The 26,444-nt window shown below is 37.2% G+C and overlaps 1 protein-coding gene across 1 annotated transcript in view; it reads left to right on the forward strand.

Moving 5' to 3' along the window:
• Window positions 1-26,444, forward strand: part of LOC146000523 (dipeptidase 1-like) — a 196,932-nt gene that overhangs the window by 48,851 nt on the left and 121,637 nt on the right. Inside the window, exons 3-4 of the mRNA XM_083138268.1 lie at window positions 7,115-7,247; window positions 8,946-9,096. Of these exons, the coding sequence (XP_082994394.1) occupies window positions 7,115-7,247; window positions 8,946-9,096 (284 nt within the window). The remainder of the gene's footprint in view (window positions 1-7,114; window positions 7,248-8,945; window positions 9,097-26,444) is intronic.

The raw sequence follows: 26,444 nt of genomic DNA on the forward strand, positions 1-26,444 counted from the left end.
GATACCGACAGTCGGTAGGGGGTGTGGTGGGGAACACATCCAGCTTGCACTGAACGCCAAAATTAAATGCTATGAGCTCTAAAACTGTTCCTTCTAACTTACAATTCCGCTTAGGCCTAATAATGCATATGTGGTTAGGTTAGGTTTGGTTAGTAGGGCCAGGCCAGGTAGAGCCTTATATCTCTGGTGCAAGCTGGGTGTGAGCCACACCAGACCGGCCGGTGGGTGGGTATTGGCCCTCAAGGACTGTTGTGACACGATTTATTAAATAGGGTTTTCCAAAAATCCTTCCCACATTTAAATTCACTATAACTTTGTAACCAACAGAGACATTTCCGTGAAATGAAATTTGAATTTCACAGAAGTATTTCTAATTTTACCTGGCAGCACTGCATGTCTGTCGATTTCATCGCCACACCTCCAACTGGGCACAATTGACATCGAAGTATTTCTGCAATCTCGTTCTGAATCCGCAATGCCGCGATGACTGCAGATATATCTGCTTTAAGGTGATCCAGATCTCTTGGTTTTCCGCTTAAACTTACACCTTGACATATTCCCACCGACAAAAGTCACACGAAGCCAGTTCAGGCGACCTTGCGGAATATGATGTGAGTCCTCTGCGGCCAATCCACCTGCCTCTTGAATCGACGCCACCTTGGAATCACCTCATCGCTCGCAGTCACGTGATCCTCTCAACGCGCAGTGTTGCCAGGTAAAACTTTAAAGACTGATGTGCAGTACAAACTTTATTTCACTGAAATATATCTGTTCGTTACAACGTTATAGTGAATTTGAATGTCGGAAGGACTTTTCAAAACCCTTATTATTAACCATCGTATTAGTTTTGCATGCGGTGAAAACTATCCTAATTTTTGGAATGCAGTTGAAAAGTATCATTCACGCACGACGAAACATAAACATTATGACATTTGGAAGCCCGTGTAATCCCACAATCAGCATTCGGTCTAAAATCGCTTTAATCATGAAGATCTGCCTCCACGAAGTTCTCCAAGCATTTTTCACACAAATTAAACACACCATACATCACTGTTTAAACTGTCACTCGAAACTTTCACGCTAATCACTGTAACCGAGTTTGAAACATGCACGTTGGACAAACGCAAGAGAGAGAGGATCGGCTAAGTTTGATTGAATCATACGTCTCATTTAACGCCTTCCATGAAAACCGCTTTCCAAAGCGCAACCGAGACGAACATAAACCTGCTCACGGTGCAGTGGTCAGAGCGGTACCACAGCCCATGAAACCGCACATTAGCAGAATTAAACGAATTTGCGGTTCGAAGACTTGGTTTTGATTCGGGCTTCACACAGTTCGTTATAGATTTGGCATATTTATGTTCACATATAACCAAGGCAGTAAAGGTAGACAAAATGTTCATGCAGGCCTCAGTGACTCCCAAGAGTATGTGGTTCAACTGTGAACAAACCCTTTCTTCTTCTGAAAAACATACCTGCGGTTTTGTTAATTTATACACACTTTAATCTTACCTTCTACACTCTACACCGGGATTCTGTGGAGCGTAAAGGCAGAGGAGGGGAAAATAGCGTGCACAGAGCGAAGCAGTGCACGCTGGTGGAAAGGCTTTGTAACTACAGTCACTTTCCTACCTCCGCGCAATCCCGCTCCCTCTCACGTGTTCATTGGTGGAGCCGTCTCGCGTCACTACTTACGCAGAGACTTGTTTTCGTTCGTTCGCTCCAGAGATTCCCGGGACAGAGTATAGCAGAGTAGAGAATGTGGTCAAGCACGAAGTTTTAATCTGTATGCTTGTGTTATGATTTTTACCTTCTTTGCATTTTTAGGTATTTTTCTCTTTCGCCGACCTTCGTGGCGTAGTGGTTAGCACTGCGCGCTTCAACGCCAGTAGTCCTGGGATCGAATCCCGGCGGGGCATGACTGTTCTTTATGAATGTCCCTTTATTAATTTAATCATGCACACATCACTCATCCTCATCGTCGCGACTAGCCAAAAGTGGCAGAAAAGCGAAGTAAAATCAACCACATAAATCAATCGATAAAGAATCGTAATCACTGCATGTGTCGGAAATGCTTTTCCTCAACTATTATATGATGGGTTCAGAACACAAGTGGTGTAACTAGTTGAAATGGAGGTTAATATAACTTAGAACTGTGAAGTATCGACATTCCAGTGCTAGAAATATCTCTTGAGTTTGAAATTCTTGCTCATATAGGCACCACTATGTTTGTACTCTAACAGTTAAACACAGTTCATAACCATATGCATATTCATATAACCAAAGTATCGAAATGTACCTTTTTCTCAAATCTGTTTTGAATGGAGTTACGCCACTTGTTTTCTGAAACCCTCATATATCATTATATATCACTATCTTTTTGAGAACAGTTCTTATACATATATTGTCCCAGGGTTTTTGCAAATGGAACAATGAACATAGCAACTAATTCATATAGCACCCAGCTGCTAACGGTAGGGACACACCATGACCATGGACGTATTTAACCCTCCGAGTACCAACCGGGTCTCTGAGACCCATAACTTAATTTATATGTCTATACTTTTGCAAGACTATGAAGTCATGTGACTTTGTTGCATGTTTGGTGAAGATTAAGTGTTGAGATTATGAAAAAATATAAATATGCTGACCAAGGTAGTAATTTATTTTATTAAAAACATAAACTAAACGTAACGTTTCAACCTTCTAGCAAGGTCTTCATCAGACTCTGTATCAAGTACAAAAGTAACAAGATACCAAAAACAGGGCATTATATACACAAAACATTACTCCCTCCAGACTAATAGAAATAAATATATTGATGAAAAGGAAGAGAGGAGAAGAAATTGAAACCGCTTGGCATCAGAAGAAGTGTGCAGCAGGGGTATTCTGCCACAAAAGAAGTGATGTAAGTGAGGTGACAAAAAGAAATTTCATAAAGAATATGGAGGACAGACTAACGAAAATATGCACGAAAGAATGTGAAAAAGAAGGCAAGATAAATAGCCTATGGAAACAGCTGGAAAAGAATGGCTATGAGATGAAGGATAGACTGGACATAAACAGAAGAAGGAAGAAAAGAGGAAGGGGAGTATTGGAAGAGAAAGAAAAAGAGGAAGAGAAAGAAAAAGAGAGAAGGTTTGGAATAAGGAGTATGGGGAAGACCACAGAAAAGATATGCAAAGTGCTTAGGAAAGCGGGCATTAAAACTTACAGGAAGGGAGGGAGAAGCATCTTAGGAATAGCAAAGAATGCAAACAAGAAAAAGGAAAACAGAGAAGAGGAAGAGGAAGGGATTATCTACGAAGTAAAATGTAAAGAATGTCAGAGTGTGTACATAGGAGAAACGAAAAAGAGACTGAAAGATAGGTTGAAACAACATAGGGATGATGTACGACTTAAGAGAGAGAGAAATGCGATATTTAAACACACGAGAGAAACAGGACATGACATAGAGTGGGATGAGGCTAAGCAGATAGGAAGGGAGAAGAGAATGCTAGTGAAGAAATGGAAGGAAGCCAAGGAAATAGAGAAGAAAGGTGAAGAAGACACAATGAACTGGAATGGGGGACTGAAGTTAAACAAAGAATGGAAGAAAGTGTTAGAAAGAGTGGAAAGGACAAGAGAGAAAGAGGAGAGGAGAAGGAAGAAAATGAAGTAAAAAGAGCATGAGATATAAAGCCTACTCCACATTCTATATGGAAGTATATATTTTTAGCCTTTAGGTGAAAGTACAGTTCACTAGTGAAAGCCACCTGCTAGAAAGTTCCAAAACAACTTTCTAATAGTCTGGAGGGAGTAATGTTTTGTGTATATAATGCCCTGTTTTTGGTATCTTGTTACTTTTGTACTTGATACAGAGTCTGATGAAGACCTTGCTAGAAGGTTGAAACGTTACGTTTAGTTTATGTTTTTAATAAAATAAATTACTGCCTTGGTCAGCATATTTATATTTTTTCATAATCATGGAAACAAGGCTTAATGGTGTTATAGTTGAGATTATCTTCGTGCTTGAGTTTGCCAGTAGACTTCTTCTGGTACCAACTGGGTCTTTGAGACCCACTGATATTTTCCATTTGAATATGTAGATGGCGCTGGGGAAATGGCGCTCGTTGTCCTAAAACTATTTTGCTATTTGTCACAACCAAAGGACATGCATTGGGGTTTCAGAAGGACGCAATGCTTGCATCCTAATGTCCCAGAAAGGGCAAAGTAGTTGTTGTTCTCAGCACCATGCACTCGAAAGGCAACATCGATGAGAGCAACTCATTGAGAAAGCCAGAGGTCATCCTTTCTTACAATAGCACCAAACCAGGAGTCGATAAAGTGGACCAAATGACTCGTTGCTATTCTGTGAAGAGAATGACAAGAAGATGGCCAATGATGATCTTCTACAATATAATAAATATCAGTGCCCTCAACACTTTTGTTGTGGATGTTACTGAATGGGGACTACTGCAGTGGAAAATCACACGAGCGTCGACTGTTCCTTATCGAACAAGGGAAACAGCTTGCTGACATCGCTGAAGCTTCACCCTCGGCTGATCCGAATCCTATTAAGCCTCCAGCACTAGACAAGAAGCGAAGGAGATGCTCTACTTGCGAGTGGAAGCCAGATAGGATAACCAATCACATCTGCACAAAATGTAAGAAACCCGTATGTATGAAAAAATCACATTTTGTTTGAGGGAAGTGCATAGATTTGTAAATAAATTGCCTACTGTGCAGTAGTTCTTGTACCAGTGTAATAAAACCAGAAACAAATAAAATTAAAATTAAAATTGTAATAAAACAAAAGAATAATGTTACAAAACTGAATAAAGTGTAATATAACATTTGAATATGTATGTAGCAGAACGGAAATAAATGAAAAAACTAATGATAATGTAATAAAACAGAATATAGTAGAACTGTAATTGTAACAAAATGTAATAAACTGCAATAAATAAATAAATCGAAACATAATCACATAAAATAAAGATTCTAAAATCAAAATCTGTTTATTGTTAAACATCTCCCAGGTAAATACCACAATTTTTAATTCTGGGTCTAAGAAACCCAGATGTTACTAGATGCTATATTTTTTCTGTGGTACTCCTAGGGTTAAAAGGGGGTGTCAACGGGTCCAAAGCACCCTTTTGGTTCAGTAAAATTACCAGATTTCCTGTTTCATCCGTTTGTTCATAAAAATTTCTTCGGACTAATTTTATTCTCCTAAATTAATTACGTATAGGACGGGATACGGATGGGAAGGAAATTACGTAATTTGACACACTAGATGGGACTTTTTGACCAAGTGTCTTGAATTTCCTGTTAGTTTCGGAATTTCTGCGATAAGAAACTGCATTGGGACTGACAAATCAGTTATATTTTTCTCCCTTGAGTCTTCTTAAAGGAATTTGGTTTCTAAGAACGCAGTGCAAAACCAGGGAAACACCGTAACATTCTCAAGTTGTTTGACACAAAATGGACAGAGAGTATCAATACTAAATAGCGTGACTTGTGAAAATGTAAAATCTTTAAATGCTATACAGTTTACCAGTACAAGAGAAACATTTCAGTAAGCTTTTCAGTTTCTTTAGTGCGTAACCTGTGGGGAGTTTGAAATATCTTCACTTGTTCTAACCAAATTGCTTTATGCAGTACAACATTATTTTGGTCACCTCAAAAGGTGGACTGTTCAATATTGTGGACATGTCAATATACTTTCTAAAAAATCTAAGAGAGAGTTCTGATAACTTTAATGACATTTATTTCAAAGCAGAGAAGCTACTTAGAGACTATGATGAAGAATAAACAGACCTAGAACACCCAGCCGTCAAATAGGAGGAATAATACACCACATGAGAGCACAACGAATATTACAAACTAAACCATAATCGTCCATTTTATAACCATTTTGTAGTAGAATTGAACTCACGTTTCTCTGAACACAGTCAACACATTGCAAGATTGTAACAACTTATTCCAGAAATGTGAAATGGCTATCCCTCATTCATTGGAACAGTGTGTCAAAATGTTGGATGGTCTGGTTGATAGATTGGGTTTTGATAGCCTGATCATACAAAGGCCTGCTATACGTGCCGGATTCTCCGGGACAATCCCGGAATGATATCAGTTGTCCTGTTTCTTCTGGATGCACAAATGTCCTGGAATCGGGTGGGAAAGAATAAATTATGAAGACTATACTTTTCTAAACTTTATATTTAAATGCGTAATATTAAAATGCTCATTTTACTAAACAATCTAACTGTACATTGAACAGCTCTCTCTCGATATTACAAAAGTTGAAGTAAGTCTTGAAGCTTTCCTGCCAACGAATGATGAAAATAATCTCTCGGGCTATCGACCAGGTGAGTTGTGGAAAAGATTCCAAGCTTTCGAGAGCCAGAAGTCTACCCTGAAGATGACAGTGACGTTAGTTCTCGAAAGCTTGGGATCTTTTCCACAACTCACCTGGTCGATAGCCAGAGATAATCTTTTCAACAATACAAGAGTTATCGGTTACAAGAAGATTCTGCAAAGATATTTGACTTTACGATAGCACCGCCGTCTGCTAGCAGCACTGAATTCCAGTTGCAAATCTCTTGTATTGCATAGTAAGCTGCTTATTGTAAACAGGCAGTGCTTGTGGGCCTATCTGTTGTGTCCGCAGTTTTCAAATAAAGTTTCATCATTGTGAGATAGCAGCTTAGTTCATTATGACACCGAAAATAAATTGCAAGATTAATGATATCCTTCGAAGTGGATTTCTGTCGTTTTTTTAAGAAGTGTAAAGAATAATGAATATGTACATAAACAACAACTTTGTCGGGTTCATCACCCCCCACCCCTCTCCCTTTCCACAACAAACCTCCGGTCAGCAGTGTCCCGGAGTTTCACGTATGAAATATAGCAACTCTAATCATACCAAAAGTTGATCCCCCCCTTACGTGAACTATATATACGACCATGACCATGACACTACGTCAACTTATCATACAGAGCCAACAACCAATACCACGTGCTTAGAACACAAGAGACATATCCTTAGTACATGTACATTTATAAATACTTATTATTATTTTCATCAACATTTCAAATAATTAATGCATTTGTTTTCTTATACTTTCAGTTTTGGTCTGCATACGTGCCATGCAGTTCGCAATACTTGGACGCTGTACAACTAACATTAGAACAAATAGATGTGATACGGAGGTTGATTGACAAATATCCCGCCCACATGCAGCTCGTTACGACATCGGAAGGTAAATTCCTCAACATATCCTGTTGTCAGAGTTCAAGAGTATAATAATATACTGGGAATAATTGTTGCACAAAATTAGACATAAATTAAGCACCACATTAGGAAAAATCGTTAATACTATGAACGTGAAATGAATACCTTCAAAGTCCAATATAAATTGAAGGACAAACTGTGTACATCTCAAATGTACACGAGCTATCAACTGTTATTTACAAAACGACCTCAAGGCTGCAACACTGATTAAGTGAGCTTCAAAACGCCATTTCTTTATTTTAAAGACGGTGCCTCCTCTACACACTTGCACCAGTGAAGAGGAGTGGTTTCGTGCCCTCTGTCAGTCTAACACCTACAGAAATTTCTATCCAAATGAAATTTCATTATCTCTGTGCATGCTTAGCACATCAGCAAGTTTACTAATGAAGATAAAATTTGACAATGACCTCAGTTCGCAGGCAGATGGGTGGAAAGGCCTTCGCAGTGGCTCATAATTGACTGCACGTCGACCCCAAAGACGTATCCTTCTTAAGGTACACAGGCACTAACTCAAAGTTGAAAATATATGTAGGTCAGCAATAGGTCTGTGCTAAAATTCAGCAAACTTGTGCAACCATATACGCGTATACATAAATCTACTACATAAGAAACAAATACAAAAGAAGGTTTTCAATTGACTATCCCTTGTAGTTATACAACAGTTTAGGCCAACTAAGCTTTATACTCTAACAATTCAATTTGGATTTCTAAAAGTATTATTAATATACTAAGTCATTTATGGTAATACGTACTATTGATTTCAGAAATACTGCAGGGACTCGCACGTCATTTATAATGGAAATTGTCAAAACGTGGGAGAGGAATTATATTTTCTACAGTTTCAGTAATAACTGATAAAATTATCTTGATATTACATGGAACCTGTTTCAATAATATCTAATCCTTGAATAGGGAACCACACCTCAATCTGTACATCCTGGTGATTAATATACTTTTGAGGACTTTTTGGAAATTGGCCTACATGTATCGAACTTCTTAGTTAGAACATATCACTTGTTATCATGGTTCGAACAGGTTGATGGAAGCATAACGCGACATGTGGAACAGTATTCATTAAACAAAATAGCAGTTACGATTAAACATAAATGAATGATCGATTAATATCATACCGCAGTAAAATTTTAGAACACGGAAATATTTTCAAATGTGCTAAAATTCTTTTAGGAAAATGTTGGAACTCACAAATGACAACCTACTTTAAAAATACTGTACGAATTATGAAAGCAATATGTATGAGGTCATAATGTGTAGGAAATGTTTACCAAAAATAAATGTTCTAAATAAATTATTGTAGAAACTGTTTGAACAGAGACAAGGTTGGTTTGAAGATACCATCAAAGAAATTTAACCCACCACATGGTTTCAACTGAATTAATTGGACTAATTTATATTTAAGAAAAAAAAAAGTGTGTGAAATTGTAAAAATTCCAGTGTATAAACTACTATTCCATCTCGAGCTAAGCTTAAGAAAATACAACAGGATACAATTAATACACAGTATAAAAAAGATGTTGTTCAAAATATATGAATTAATTAATTGTAAATATTGTTCTCGCTATTTATGAGATATCACAATTTTTTATGCATGCATTTATACGTGTGGGTGTGAGCGTACATATAAGAGCATTTGCTTCCTTAATTGCAGGAATTTATGAGGCCCATCACTCCAGAAAACTGGGAAGCCTTATAGGGGTGGAAGGAGGCCATTCCATCGGGAGCAGTCTGGCTGTGTTGAGGATGTTCTATCACCTGGGAGCGAGATACATGACGCTGACTCACAGCTGCAACACACCTTGGTGAGTCACTTTGCTATCCTAGAATTGTCCAATATATAGGTAGAATTTTTGTAGACAAACATATTGGAATACTGGGTACAATTAGTAAAATAAGAGCAAAAAAATAACTGAAGTGATTAGCAAAGCCCTACAAAGTTAAGGGTTACTACACGATCAAATCCTGATTCATTTATTTCATCAGTTGAATCGTCGTGGTGAAACAATGTAAAAGGAATGAAACTACTAGTAACAAATTAAAATTATTACATTTCTTTGAATGATTTTGAGTCATCACTTAAACTTTAGTAAGTAATTGTGTATTCCTCTTATTCATTTAGAAACAATAAATAAATTTTTCATAAGGGACAAAATAATATTACATTTGAATAGTCTTTGTTTATGAATAGCAAACATTTTAGAGAACAGAGTGGGCTTGTTTGTGGCAAAGACATATTGATAAAATATTAAAAAATCAACAGTTTTTTAAAGATAAAATTAGTTATTTTGAATTCAGAGAGCATTCGCGAAACAACTTTGAAATTATTTAGAATGGAATGGACTTTCATTGTAAATAAAATAGTTTTACTTGTTAATGCTATTTGCGCAAACCAAAAATATAAAATAATTGCATATTAGAGTAAGGTGGGGTAAGACTGCGCGGCGGGTAAGACTGCGCACCGGTTTTTCGAGGTGAAAATCACACACACAGTTGGCACCACTGCCCCACCGTTACTTCGTCCAAGATGGTAGCTAGCTGTGGACAGTGGTGAAGATACGTTTGAAATTCGTTGTGCTGAGAGAGGTAAGTGAAAAGATTTTGAGGGTGTTTGCTATTTATTTTGGTACTACGTGTTTTGAGTACTACGTCACTGTGAATGTATACAATATAACGATGTTGATGGATAGAAGAAGTTGTGTTAATGCCGAGTCCACCTGTGTATTAGTTTCCATTGCTTGTGCAATGGCTGGGCAGCATCACGTGATTTGTTCAGGAATGCAGCACGGGGCACGACTGCGCACGTGCGCAGTTTTACCCCACAAGTGTGTGGCTTGCAGGTGCAAGTATGTGGCTTGCAAGGCCCAGCCATTAGATAATTCATTTTTTGGTCCACTGAAGTCGTTTTATTCATCTGAGTGTGATAAGTGGATGAGTTACCATCCGGGTCGCCCAATCACAGTTTTCCAAGTGACATCCATTTTTACAAAGGCATATGGGAAGGCAGCTACAGTTGGGAATGCCATGAAGGGCTTTGAAGTGACTGGATTATGCTCTTTCAATCAAGACATCTTCACTGAGGACGAGTTTCTTCCCACTACTGTGACAAATGTATCAGCTCCAACTCCAGGTGAGCAGTCTTCAACAAGTGGGGTTAACAATACTGGACCACCACCAATGACGTGCCACAGCAGGCAAATGTGGCTCATGCATCAGCTGAAACTCCAGGTGAGCAGCCTTCAACAAGTGGGGTTAACAATACTGGATCATACGGGCACATTTCCGTTAACCAGATTCACCACTTCCACGTGCAGAGCATATTCAGCACCGCCGACGAAAGGCAAGGCAGTCTCAGGTGTTAACTGGATCTCCATTCAAAGTCAACTTGGAAGCCTAGTTGGCTGAGAAGAGTAAGAAGAAAGTTCAGGGGAAACAGAAACGGAAAATCGTTGTTGAAGAATATGTGATATGAACCTCACGGCTCATATCCATGTGCCGTTAATTATTCTTGGTTATTTTATATTAGTTGGTTCATATTACTTGATTGTTAATATTCCGTATTTGTAATCATTTATATTTCATAATTTTTGATAAATAGAAAGATTATTACTAGACTTATATAATCCACTAATATTTCCTTTATTGTAACAAAAGTGTAAACGGAGCCTAATGTAATAATCTATATGTTAATTTTCTGACCGAATCTTTAATATTGGATATGTAAATCTGTGTTCTTTCACGGTAGAAAATGTTTATGATTTAGATTGACATAGATTTCGTTTAGCAACAATGGGAAGATCGAATCTGTTCTTTTAAGTTTAATGTATTCAATAAGGTTCAAGTTGCAACGGGGAATGATTAGAGTTTAGTCCTTATTAACAGAGATGAATCGTTCCCCTTATACAATTTTATTTGGTTTTGCTGCAACGTGGAAATTAGTTCAACTTTGATATTGAGATTGTGAATATAGACATTGATGAGTATTTAGTTTTTGGAAATGTCGCAAGTCGCGCTGTGCAAATTACGTAATGCTTAACAAGTGAGCATCGATTGGAAAGGTATATAAGTAAATGCGGAGCTTAGTTTGCACGCATTCCATCAGCGTCGGCTCTACGATATAAACATCTAATGACACTTGGGAATAAAGATACCTGTATTTCGCCAAGCACAATCTATACTTCGAAATTTATAATGTTATGGGACGACAGGTTAGGATCGGCCGAAATCCTTTGAGGTTAATGACGCCTGCCTATTGGACATGTATTTGTCACTGTTGACCCATATATTCTCATTCTTACGGATAAATGATAGAATTTCAGATCTCCGAACTTTATTTTTGGCCTTCTTCAAAACTTATTCAACGTAGACTTATTTGGGCAAGGAAGCAAAACTAGACATGCAATGCAATATGTCTCGTTTTTCAATGGAAATGTCATCATTGGCGTGTATCTTGATGCAAGCTCTGCCTATTAACGTTTCTCGATCCCAAGTACTCAGTGGAGCCCGTAGATTCTACTCTGCTTAAAATCCTGCCCGTATTAACATCGACACTCGTGACACATTTTGGTCGCAATACTGTAGGAAGGGGCATGTACGAAAGTTTTTGTCTGCTACTGAATGGTAGGCCGTAAGCTTCGTCTACGGTTGCAAAAACGACAGGGTTCTCTTCCCTGGTACGGCTTCCTCCTAGCGACGCACATACACAAGTGACTATTCCCTACACATATACATATTTGGTTTTCCCCCGTGGAGACATGCAGCAAATTAGAATTCTGGATTCATCGAATCGAATATTAACGAACAGGGGATTCTGTATTTCTTTTAAATTTAAGGGTATTCATGGACTGTAAATTGTAACTTGAGTGTAATGTAAGCTTTCGTATGTATTGGAAATAAACCATCTCCTGGATAAAAATGAATGAAAAGAAAGGTCAAAGTAACCTCCCAGAAGATGCAGTTGCCAATCTTAAAATTTGAGAATAGTCGTTCATTTATTTCATGATTCACCAACAACACCCTTAAGTTCTCAATGCTTTATTCACCAAGCCCGTACCTGAGAGGGGTCAGAGTATCCCATTTAGCCGTCTGAGTTTTAGCCGAGGTGAAATCAGAACATAAGGTATTTGGAAGATTGAGGCAGGCTAGGATTACCATAATTTGCAGCTCTCTGTGTGTGTGTTACTGAAAGGCTATCTATAGTGGAGAGTGAAATAACACACAGTTATAGTTATATGAACATACATATATATATTACGCAGATGAATTGCGTCTTACATAAAGCTAAGGTCAACCCTCATGCGAGAATAAGCGCGCGTAACGGCCATAGTAAGTCTCGCAGGTAGGTAAGACGAGCAGAGCCGCGCTCGCTGTGAAAGAGGTTGAGTTGACAGTAGCGTCGAGACGTTCGTCGCGTCCAGTTAAGCAGCTGCCGTGCGACCGATCAGTGGTTGTGCGTTTTTCTTCGCCTGTGCCTCATTTGTCTACAGTATATTTGGATATACAAACTTACGTCCGACTAGGGAAGTCACGTCGTCCGTGACAATTGGCGCCCAACGTGGGGCTCGATTGAGAAAAAGATTGGTGAAGGCTCGATTGAGAAAAAGATTGGTGAAAGCTAGATTGAGACGGAAGGAAGATAACCATTTCAATTGAATCCAGAGATGCAGTCCTTTAAGATAAAACACTCAACGTCCTTTGGATGTTCATCAGTTGTGTCAGAGGCGCAATTATATAACAAGGATCCACTAAAGCTAATGTATTACGTCCGACCGGAAGTAAATCCAGAAGAAGGGAAGAAAAGGGTGGAGTATCAGCGTAAGCTACATGAAATAAATTCAAGAAAATACGTCGAGTGGCAGAGAGAATTCGAAAAGACAGAACAAGATATGTACAGAGAAATACAAACAGAGAAACTAATTTCAGAAGTTGTGTCCGAGCAGATCCAACCTTTGGAGGATTCGCTGCGTGAACACGTGACAAAGGAAATTGCCGACTTGAAGAAATACCTGAAAGAAGAGATGTCTTTGCAGTTTTCCATGTTGAGGAAATCGTTAACCGCAGAACTCTCTGAAACAAACGTAAAAGAAGTTGAAGAAATTGCTGGCACTAAAGACTTCAAGAATCCTATAGGAATTCAAGATGGTGGTCGAGATCCGTTGCTCTCTACGATGATGCAAGGCGCCGTGCATGTGCAGAGAGATGTAATGGATGTGGCGGTTCAAACTGAAGAAGAAATCGAGATGTGTAACCTTTGCGGTTGTCGCAAAGAATCCCGAATGGACTTAATTATAGAGACTATGGAAATGCAAGTGCCTGTAGAAGAAAAACCGGAATGTTCCCGAAGAATAAGTGAAGATGATGGTTTAAGTGAGATTAGTCTGGACGATGAAATGTTGGTGGATCTGACCATATCGCCAAGACTTTATGACGAACTTAGTGCTTTAGGTGAAGAGTCAGTTTGGAATGAAATGGAAGAAATCAGTGAGGTAGACTCGAAAGGAAATTTTCCTTTAGTGTGTGAAATCGATAAAGGTTCTAATCAGAATCTTAAGGAGAAGATTTCCGAGCAAATCGCTGGAAAACAACTGAAGTTTGAAGAACTTGTTAGCCGTATGGTTGCAGAACTTAAGTATGTGGGCAGCCGTAGCAAATTAAAGAAGAGGCTGATGAAACATGTTTGTGTCAATAAGGGCATTGTTTGCATGAAAGTTCCTTGAAATTTAAAGGAGATATTATGACTAACACTCCAGGTATTTGGTGTATATATAGTATGTTTGTAATACCCATAGATATTTAATGGTTTTAGTAGATGACTGTACCTGTAAATATTCCTTTGTATTATTATTACGTATTATTTAGTACTTTTTGTGAAGAAAGGGTAATTCGTATAGTGCATATTCTCCGTAAATCGTTCTTCTCCTTCATTTATAAATATATATATTTCGTCCAAGAAACGATTTTCAAAGTGGGGGCCATATGATATGAACCTCACGGCTCATATCCATGTGCCGTTAATTATTCTTGGTTATTTTATATTAGTTGGTTCATATTACTTGATTGTTAATATTCCGTATTTGTAATCATTTATATTTCATAATTTTTGATAAATAGAAAGATTATTACTAGACTTATATAATCCACTAATATTTCCTTTATTGTAACAAAAGTGTAAACGGAGCCTAATGTAATAATCTATATGTTAATTTTCTGACCGAATCTTTAATATTGGATATGTAAATCTGTGTTCTTTCACGGTAGAAAATGTTTATGATTTAGATTGACATAGATTTCGTTTAGCAACAATGGGAAGATCGAATCTGTTCTTTTAAGTTTAATGTATTCAATAAGGTTCAAGTTGCAACGGGGAATGATTAGAGTTTAGTCCTTATTAACAGAGATGAATCGTTCCCCTTATACAATTTTATTTGGTTTTGCTGCAACGTGGAAATTAGTTCAACTTTGATATTGAGATTGTGAATATAGACATTGATGAGTATTTAGTTTTTGGAAATGTCGCAAGTCGCGCTGTGCAAATTACGTAATGCTTAACAAGTGAGCATCGATTGGAAAGGTATATAAGTAAATGCGGAGCTTAGTTTGCACGCATTCCATCAGCGTCGGCTCTACGATATAAACATCTAATGACACTTGGGAATAAAGATACCTGTATTTCGCCAAGCACAATCTATACTTCGAAATTTATAATGTTATGGGACGACAGGTTAGGATCGGCCGAAATCCTTTGAGGTTAATGACGCCTGCCTATTGGACATGTATTTGTCACTGTTGACCCATATATTCTCATTCTTACGGATAAATGATAGAATTTCAGATCTCCGAACTTTATTTTTGGCCTTCTTCAAAACTTATTCAACGTAGACTTATTTGGGCAAGGAAGCAAAACTAGACATGCAATGCAATATGTCTCGTTTTTCAATGGAAATGTCATCATTGGCGTGTATCTTGATGCAAGCTCTGCCTATTAACGTTTCTCGATCCCAAGTACTCAGTGGAGCCCGTAGATTCTACTCTGCTTAAAATCCTGCCCGTATTAACATCGACACTCGTGACACATTTTGGTCGCAATACTGTAGGAAGGGGCATGTACGAAAGTTTTTGTCTGCTACTGAATGGTAGGCCGTAAGCTTCGTCTACGGTTGCAAAAACGACAGGGTTCTCTTCCCTGGTACGGCTTCCTCCTAGCGACGCACATACACAAGTGACTATTCCCTACACATATACATATTTGGTTTTCCCCCGTGGAGACATGCAGCAAATTAGAATTCTGGATTCATCGAATCGAATATTAACGAACAGGGGATTCTGTATTTCTTTTAAATTTAAGGGTATTCATGGACTGTAAATTGTAACTTGAGTGTAATGTAAGCTTTCGTATGTATTGGAAATAAACCATCTCCTGGATAAAAATGAATGAAAAGAAAGGTCAAAGTAACCTCCCAGAAGATGCAGTTGCCAATCTTAAAATTTGAGAATAGTCGTTCATTTATTTCATGATTCACCAACAACACCCTTAAGTTCTCAATGCTTTATTCACCAAGCCCGTACCTGAGAGGGGTCAGAGTATCCCATTTAGCCGTCTGAGTTTTAGCCGAGGTGAAATCAGAACATAAGGTATTTGGAAGATTGAGGCAGGCTAGGATTACCATAATTTGCAGCTCTCTGTGTGTGTGTTACTGAAAGGCTATCTATAGTGGAGAGTGAAATAACACACAGTTATAGTTATATGAACATATATATATATATTACGCAGATGAATTGCGTCTTACATAAAGCTAAGGTCAACCCTCATGCGAGAATAAGCGCGCGTAACGGCCATAGTAAGTCTCGCAGGTAGGTAAGACGAGCAGAGCCGCGCTCGCTGTGAAAGAGGTTGAGTTGACAGTAGCGTCGAGACGTTCGTCGCGTCCAGTTAAGCAGCTGCCGTGCGACCGATCAGTGGTTGTGCGTTTTTCTTCGCCTGTGCCTCATTTGTCTACAGTATATTTGGATATACAAACTTACGTCCGACTAGGGAAGTCACGTCGTCCGTGACATATGTAGCAAGCAGAAAACGCCAGAAGAAAGAGTACACTTGCCCAGGTTGTAATGAGAAGTACAGCGATCCTCCAGTAGAGGATTGGATCCAGTGTTCCACATGTGACGAGTGGTGGCATGAAAATTGCACCTCGTATGAAAGAGGAACCTTTATTTGTGATTTGTGTTAGTGATTCCTAACCCAAGTGAAGGACGAGAATAGTATCCCATATGATAGAAGAGCTTTTTTAGGTGATTTGTGTTTCTTTTTATACAAATGTGACTCTGAGTAGAAAGTGCGCATTCTTACCCGAACTTGATCGCAGTCTTACCCCGCGGTGCGGATAAGACTACGCATTTGCATGGTCACGGTTTTGTAATTGTTTCATGCAGAAATATTGTTAATTCAGCTTTCGAAAATTTACTGTGAGTTAGCAAAGGATAGTGCAATGTGTATTGCTTTTTTCATGTGTGTCTGTAGTTTTATAGCTTGAATATAAAATTATGAACTCAAACTGCGCAGTCTTGCCCCACCTTACTATAATTTTCAATTTAAGTCCTTAGCTGTAAACACATCAATCTCATTTTATAATTCAATGTTTCACAATTTAGAAATAAAGGATTGCCTTAGTTACATATGAAACATACATATTTTAATTTTAAAAAATGTAATAATTTATCGGTCACACAAAGAACGTTGTAATCAACAAGAACCAAACATTTCTTCTGCACTCTGTTTTACAACTAATGTTTGACTGTGCAGATCTGTCCAACAACTAATATCGTTTCCATATTCTACATCCTAAGAGCAAGTTTGTAATATTTCTATATCTCCGTTACCAAAAACATTAGTTGCAACAATGTTTTTGCAACCTTTTTGTTATTGAACATTATGACTATTCCTTTGTTGATAATATGTGTGTGTTAATTTATTAATTATAATAATTACAAAAATTAACATCTTTATTAAAAAATAATAACCAATAAAAGCATAAGTGTCACACATAATTTACCATTCGGTTAAACTCACAAAAAACGTAATAAATATTTTTCTTAATACTTTTCTTGTCGAGAAGTAGTTCTTTATTAGTTATAATAATTACAACAATTACTATAATTACCAATTAATTGTACACTGTCAAGAGCATGAGCGTCTGGAATAGCACATGATCAAAGATGGCGTCTGATAGGTCCACCTAGTACATTTGGTCTCCTATTTACATTATATTTATGTTTTATGAACAAAAGTAAGGGGCCTCCCTGTTGCACAGTGGTATCGTCGTCACCTTGTAATTAAGGAGTCTACTGTTCGATACCAAGTGGAGGCACATGGTGGTTCAAATCCCACTTTAAACTGAAGGTCCAGTCCCGATTAGCCTTAATGTGAATAAAGTGGACTCAAAACATCAATTCTATCAAGAAATCAATCAATCAACAAAAGTAATACAGAAATATGCCCTACGGAATAATTTAATTTATTTTCAATTTTTTATAAAATTTTTCACAGTTGAAAAAATTGAAAAAATAGAGGTGGTGGACCTCACCCCCCTCCCCCTTTGGGTAAGATAGGGTAAAGATGCAATTCAGTTTAATCTCTTCGCTGGAGCGATGAAATGTACCTCTGTTAATCACAATTCTGCAAGAGTAACTGCTTTCAATTGTCTTTTGAGCCCACAATCAAATTTGAAACCAGTTAGATTTGAAGCACGAATTCACCCAGCGTCGTACCAAACAGGTCTATACACTCAGATAAACTTGTCCTCTATTCATATAGCTAATTAACAATGAACCATGGTAGCGCGTGCCTTTTGCTTCTAGGAAAAAATGCAATTTTCATCAGGACTGTGGCTTCTTAGTTTATTTGATATTTGCGTCAAACCTGATGCTTTGCAATCCGCTAATTTCGGTCTCCAAGGCTGCTCCCGCGCGAGCATGGCTTTGACATTCACCCCAGCAACCTTTCGGCAACAGCGGGAACAACATGATGGAGGCTAAGTTAGATGGTCCTCAGAGATGAAGAGGGCTTGAGTGGATAGCCGACTAAGCAAGCAAGACCACTCGGAAACACTAATTAGAAATTATCTTATGTACTTTCATAAACATGATGAAACTAATTCATATTGATTATGGAGAATGAAGTGCTCATAATTCATTACTTGCTTGGATATGAACTCGAAAGAAATGGTTTTGTGTGTACACCCACTAACACAACCTTCCATATATATACCGTATATATACAGAGTGAGTCACCTAAAATTACCACCGGAAATATTTTGTGAACAACAATAAATATTGAAATCCTGCTTTTGCAGGTATATAGGTATGAGAAGGGCTCATGAAATTAGTGAACACAATACGTTCAACTACGTAAGAAAGTACGATTTTCAACACAAACTTACGTTTCTTTAAATGGAACCCCCATTTTATTTTCAGCTCATTTGAAAGTACGGAAAAAATCATCAAGAATGTCGTTTGTTACATTGTAATACGTCAAGTAGTTCTCAAGTAATTGTAAAGTGAAGTTGAGCATGAATGCAAATCGCCACTATGCCTGTTGGCAGAGCCGAGCTTGAAACGCTTGAAAAGCTTGAATCCAACATTCTCACAAGTTGATTCGTGGTGTCGTAACAAACATATCCCCTTTTGATGCCATTCGGGTGTCGTAACAAACATGTTACTCTTCTGCAAACTATGCGTTGTGCTAAGGAAAGTTGTTACGTTCCAACAACTGAGGGTTACAATAAAATGTTTAGTTTATACATGAGTAAGCTTTGCCAAACTATCTGATGGACGGTTTTTCAAGGTCCTGTTAATCTTTCTATTAACTAAATGCCAGTTGGAGATAACAGCCAGTAACTGCTAGTTAAATAACCCACTTTCGTTTTCCAAAACAGTGTGTAGGCTATTCTGAAGCACGGAAATTACAGGAAATCGATCTGCGCGCCATCTGTTAGTATAGTTTTAAACCGCGTCGACTGGCGCACAGCCACAGAAAAGAAATGACAGTGTCTCGCTCTAGTCTTGAGTTGTATCTTTCTGTCTCGTCTAGATTTATAAACATTCGTCCTATTTTCGTCTATAAGGACAAGTCTTGGTCTAGTATTTTTGTTGAGCATCTCTTTTCTGCCATGTTCGGCAAATTGTGACGATGAGGATGAGCGATGATTAGCTGAAATTGATGAAAGCACATCGATGAAGAGTTTAGTTCTTTAAACTTGAAACTTTTAATTATTAGGATCCCTAGTTAAAGAAATAATTTAAGGCTAAAAAAATATTCGTGAATCTTAAAAAGAGGAAACAGACTAACATTTACGAACAATGTGGAAGAGAATGTTTTTAACATTCCGAAATAAAGACGGCCTAAGATAATGCAAAGATTTCATGGGTCTATCCACGGAAAAATCACAAGGAAACGGAAGCAAGCATTTTCGACTTTATGGAAGTCCTGACGAAAGGGAACATAGCGGAGAGGGTCATGGATCAATACAATGTCGATGCAAGGACAAAGAAGATCTGGAAGTGGTTTCGATGAGAGTTCAAAGCTAGGAAGTGGACGAGCTATTTCCGTTTCGTTAAAAGATACAGGTTCTGGAGTAGACAAAATGCCAACCCTTCCACGAAAAGAATTCAAGGGGATGGACGGAATTCTAGTGGCCGAAAGGTTTAGGTGTTCTTAACTATGGTAACAAACTGATATTCAGGTTAATTTGACAATATTCTCTTGTGCCCCCTTTACGTAAATTTATTTCACACAATTCGTTAAGACATTGTATTCTTTATCCAAATTGTCTTCCAAAATTTGTTAAGGCAGTGTGTCTATTTTCTTGTAGTAGCATCGTCGTTACTTTGTAATCAAAGGATCTCGGGTTCGATACCACGTGGAACCACATGATAGCTGAGATCGAACTTGGAACTCTAGGTCCAGTTCTGATTTGCCTCTCTGTGCATAAAGTGGACTCAAAAAAGCAAATGTTATCAATTATAACAACTATGATAATGTTATTTAGCATATCAGAAGTTACGTTATTCCAAAAAAATCGTAAATTAAAAAATATTGGAAAAATAATTTAGTCAATTACCAATGTTGTACTATCAGGAATCTAAAAATAAGACAAGAATGAATGAAATTACTGCATCATACAAAAATACATTTTTTAACATACATCATATTTACACAATATGTCACACGTTTTGACAACTTAAGAAACCTTGTCATTAGTGGCTATACTCGTATGGTGGTAAAAGTAATTTTCTTTAGTTTCATAACAACCTATTGGTTTCAAGAAAACTCTCCGGGGTTCATTTTTTTTTGAATGGTTCATTTGTCATATACTTGTAGAGAAAGTTTAAAAAATTATATTGTCATTGATAACGTAATTATTATTAGATCAATGGCAATTCCTCCGTGTCTCTCAATAAATCCCTATCGGATGTGGGCTCTTGTGTATTTCTTCAGTCTGCAAACGTATTTAATTACTGTATAATGCTAAGTCAATTAAAGGACTTGTATCATATGCAAATTTGTTGCTGTATCCGTTGTTCCAGCCTATGATAAGGTATTCAATATGGCGTCATCTCCAGAGGTGCTAGTTTTTTTTCATAGTGCAACCTGGAAGGAATCTACATACAGTGATCTGGTTGTCACGTCAAGAGAACTTTACAAAGTTTATTTTCCGTGTGTGTGTACTTGAAACCAACTCATACTGAAATTCAAATTCAAAATCAAATTTTCTTTATTGAAGCGGGAGGTTCAGCCTGTAGCTGTTCTCCCACATAACCCCGTTTATACATTTACGTGTTGTACATAAACAAAATCATAATAATAAAAAATAAAAAATGAAAAAATGGTTAAAAAGAAGAAAGACAAATTTTGAAAAATCAAGAAAACAAATAAAATAGAAAGAAAGAAACCACATTCACTCACTCACACCCCCCACACCCCCCCCCCACACACACACACGAACCGAACATTTCTGAGCAGGAGATTGACTCAAGGATATTGAGATTAATGTACTGAATGATGCTAGTTTTGTGAGGTAAGATAGAACAATGTAAATATTGCAGTATAGTAGCTGAAGATTTTTTAAGGATTGGCGAGGCTTGTATGCAGTTTAAACTGTATTGTGTAGTGCTATTCGTGGGAGCTTGAACAGAGATACTGCTAATCTAACAGAAGATTCCCTATCTCATTCTGAAATTTGTTAGGACTGGGGAGGTAAGTTATGGAGTTCATTCCATGTTTTGCCGCTGAATGTGTAAAAGACGATTCGAACATTTCGAGTGAGGGTTTGACAAATTCACGTTTGTTTGTTCCTCCTCGAGCGATGTAGCAGGAGTAATTTTCAGACGTGTCTGGTCCATTCCGCTATGTTTCAATTTAATATTGAATATAGACACTAGTGAGTAAATATGATCTGTTAGTAGTAATTATCACACCATATACATGAACGACCAAGCGTGGAGCTTATTCCCTCTGACATACACACAGTGCATGCGTTTGCATACAGCACCTGGTGAAGCGGATAGCATAACATATACAAAAAAAGGGCGATATTGGATTTCAGCAGAATGCATTGTGAGTCGTTGCGATTATCTTAAACAGTTCAAAAAAAGACAGTAAAAAATGCAAATTAATGTATATAGCAGATACTGCACAATTGATATGCTGGAGTAACTGAAATTTAAAGATCAGAAATACTAACTTAAAAAGCAGGGCTCGTTTGTTTCTGCTTTCCTCATTTTTACTTCTTTTCCATTCTAGTTAATTAATTTCCTTCAATTTCCTTCTACTGCTTCCTCTTTTTCCTACGTGTTTCCGCATACGAATTTATATTCTTTCTTTCCTTTGTCTCTAATTTCCTTTCCTCTCTTTTCAAGTCCACTACATTAATTTCCTTTCATATCATGTTACTGGGGCTTCACCGATGGTGCAGTGGTAGCGTCGTCGCTTTATAATCAAGGTGTCCCGTGTTCGATACCCGGTGGAGACACACAGTGGTTCGGATTCTACCTTAAACTGTAGATCCAGTCCCGATTAACCTTACTGTGCATAAAGTGGATTTAAAACTATCAATCATATCATCTTACTCTTATTTTTTGTCAATATATAATTTCTTGTCCCTCCCTTTCATTTTCCTTTCCATTTCGTTCCTATCCTTTCCTTTCTTTAACATTTCAAGCCATAATTTATCTTTAGTTTCCTTTCATTTATTTTTCTTTTGCTGTGTTTCTTTATATACGTCATTTTCTTTCCTTCATATCAACTCCTTTCCTTCCTTTTCCATTCCACTCCATTAATTTTCTTCCATATTGTTTTACTACTTTCCCTTTCTTTTCTGTGATTTTCTTTGTATTATTTCTTTGCCCTTAGTTATCGTTTCATTTCCTTATATCTCCTATCTCTTCCTTTCTTTACCATTCCACTTTATTATTCTACTTCCGCTTCCTTGTATTTATTTCTCTTTGTTGTATGTATTTCTTTACTTCTATTTCCTTTCCATTCCTCCTTTCCTCTCCTTTCCTATCCCTTCCTTTCCTCTATTTCCCTTACCTGTTGTGTTCTTCAATTATGTTTCTTGAAGCTTTATATTTTTCCTCTTTTCTGTCATCGTTACCAATATTTTCTTCTTCCATTCTGTCACTTCCTCGCTTCTTTTCTCCTACTTATTTATAACCAAGGCAAGATGTAACTGAAAAATTATCTTCAGGTGGTTAATCCAAATACTTGAACTTGGAACTTCTTCATCTGGTTAAGTTCGCATTAATATGTAATTCATTAAGCAAATTGAGGAGGTTTCGAAAGACAAGATGCAATAGTGGAAACATGTACACAACATCTTTCTGTTTACACAAAACTAGGTTTACGAAGTTTGAAAAATGCTATGTTTGTACAGAATTAATGCTAACACTGTACTCCCCCCTCTCTTTCTCACTCTCGTTTTCAACACCATTTGGCTTTCTAGCTGCAAATGCTGGCATAAAATGAAATTATGGTGCAGAGGCTTCGCTAGTACAACGGCAGTAAATTTGTAACATTATTTGAAAAGCGAATGTGGCTTAATTTTAGACTGCCTTTGTATTGTATCCAATTAGCGTTTCTAATTATCTGGCGGGAGTTATGACGTGGAACGTTTGCTTTTCCCTACTGCACATCCAAGTTCGTAACCTTTTGATCGCGGGTGAAAGCATATAGTGCCTGCGCACTTCAAGCCAATAGCTTTTCATTTTCTTTACAAGTTGATGCTTGCTCATTAGTTTTAAGAACAATGTCTTTACATTCATTAAGTATGCAAACTACTTGGTTCATTTCAAGAATGGGATCCGAAATAAGACAGTTATTTTAAATGAGTTCTTTGAAACGTGAAGCTGTAAATCAAATAATGCGAACGTCGTGAATATAATGTCGGTTCATCGCGTCAGGAGGAAATAAGTTGCAATACCACGGTTTCTAGAGATGTGTGAAAGTTGGCTTGCAGCACTACTGGAGACTGTCCGCAAATATGTGGTTACGGTGACGTCATCATTATCTTTACTAAAGCTCAGAATCAGTGGAGCGAACTTATATGGGCTTGTAGGGACCGCGCCCACCCAATAATATCTCGTGTTGTTGTTATTATTATTATTACATTTTTAAGGAGATTTGTGGTGGATTGCTTATTGATATCAGTAAATAACAGATTTTTTAAAAAAATAAGTAAGGATTGATAGATGTTAAGAAAAAGATAAAAGATTTTAGAAGAGATACTGTGAACAAGTCGAGTTGGAGAGAGATTGTATTTTGTCTTTGTTGAATGTATTTCATGTAGTTTTTATAACATGAAGTTATAAGTTAAATAAATGTTGTTTTGTTCGTTAATGGTTTGCCTAATTGAAGATCATTACAATTGGCGACGAGGATAAAAATGGAACGAAGGTAACAAGAATAATGTGTATAAGAAGATTAGTCTTATTATGAATAAGAAGCTATGAATAATGGAGGTTAGTAATCATGTACAGTTTTTTGAACAGTTCGATGTGGAACGTGGCAATATTCAAACATACATTGAAAGGTTTGATCAATTATGTTTGGCAAATAATATTGCACCAGATAAAAGAGTTTGTACATTAATTTCCGTAGCTTTCGGAAGAGTGTACGATATACTAAGTGATTTAGTAGCACCAGCAAAAGTTCCAAACAAGACATATCAAGAATTATGTACTTTGTTACTAACTCATTTTAAGCCTAAAAGAAATGTCATAGCTGAAAGGTATAAGTTTCATTTGTTGAGACAAGAGGAATGGCAAACGTTATCTGAATTTGTAATATGTTTGAAGCATCAAGCAGCTAATTGTTCATTTGGTACGTTTCTTAATGAAATGATGAGAGACCAATTAGTTTTTGGCATACGTAGTGAAGTAACAAGAAATAAATTATTAGCTGAAGCAGAGCTTGATTTTGTAAAAGCTGTATCATTATCATCAACCATGGAAATGGTAGAGCAAGATGTGAGGTTGTTTTATCAAAAAGATAAGACTGTATTCAGTAATGTACATCATGTGCAAAAAGATAGAACAGTTAGTCAGCAAAGTAAGAAAGGTGCTTTTAAATGTTCAAGGTGTAATAATGTACACGAAAAGTACAAATGTCTGGCTTAGGATGTACATTGTTTTAAATGTGGATTAAAAGGCCATTTTCATCAGTGCTGTAAGAATAAAAATAGCAATGTTATTAGGAACGAAGCTTCAACTAAGGTGAGACATGATGTTGATACATCTATGAAGCCTTTGTTGTTAAACGGCGTACATGTGGAAGTTAAACAACCTGTGTACGGTAATAAGAAAAGTAGGTTAGACTTAATGAGTCTTAATGAGAATATAAGTGAACCTTCACATGAGAATAATGTACATAAGAATCAATTATATGTACAAAAATCGGATGTTGAAATGAGTAGCTCTGGAAGTGAAGCTGATAATTGTTTAGTTAGGTTGATGTGCAATGGCAAACAGGTCCAATTCGAAGTGGATACGGGTGCAGCTGTATCTGTTTGGGATGAGGAATTCCATACAACGAATTTTAGGAACATTCCAGTTATAAAGAGTGTTCTCACTTTACGGAATGCAGATGGGAGACCACTACCAATAGTAGGGAGAGTTATGCTGGATGTGCAGTTAGAAAATGGAGGATTAAAAATGCCCTTGTACATATCCGGAAATAAATTGAAAACACCTATTTTAGGAAGGACCTGGATGGATGAATTATGGCCAGATTGGAAATCTTGGTTTCAGTTAACGATTTCTAGGGACAGTTGTTTGTTAACAGTATCTAAGCAACCAACTTTTACTAATCAAAATGTTGAATACTTAATAAATAGGTACAAAGAAGTTTTTTCTTGTAAGATTTGTGAGCCTATTAAGCAATTTAAAACTACAATACCAATCAAGGATGGAGCAGTTCCGATATTCAAAAAAGCATACGAAGTTCCATACAGTTTACAACCGAAAGTAAAGGCTGAATTGGATAATTTAGTTCAATTGGGAGTTTTGTCACCTATTCAGTATTCTGATTGGGGTACACCTTTAGTGGTAGTAAAGAAAAATAATGGTGATCTACGGCTGTGTTCTGATTTTAAGGTAACTGTCAATAAAGTGGTAGAAAAAGTAACTTATCCAATTTCACGAGTGGATGATTTACTTAATTCTTTAGTGAATGTAGTGTTGGACCTGACCAAAGCATATCTTCAACTATTACTCGATGAGAGTGCTAAAAAGTTATTGGTTCTCAATACTAAATGGGGATTGTTCACGTATAACAGGTTACCAATGGGTTTAAGCTGCAGTGCACAGATTTTCCAAAGAACAATGGATTAAGTACTGTTAGATTATACATTTGCCAAATGATACCTGGATGATTTAATTATAACAGGCCGTGGAGAAGAAGAATGTTTCAATAACACAAAACTAGTTTTGGATAGATTGACATATTACAATATAAAAGTTAATCTCGATAAATGCCAGTTCTTCAAAAAAGAGGTAGACTATTTAGGTTACAGGATATCTAGTAATGGTTTTCAACCTTTTAATCAAGAATAAGACAGCAATATTGAATTGTCCAGAGCCAACAAACGTTAAAGAATTGAAGTCA

The sequence above is a fragment of the Lepisma saccharinum genome, chromosome 16, assembly GCF_977018435.1.
Source record: "Lepisma saccharinum chromosome 16, izLepSacc3.1, whole genome shotgun sequence".
In the NCBI taxonomy this organism is placed as follows: domain Eukaryota; kingdom Metazoa; phylum Arthropoda; class Insecta; order Zygentoma; family Lepismatidae; genus Lepisma; species Lepisma saccharinum.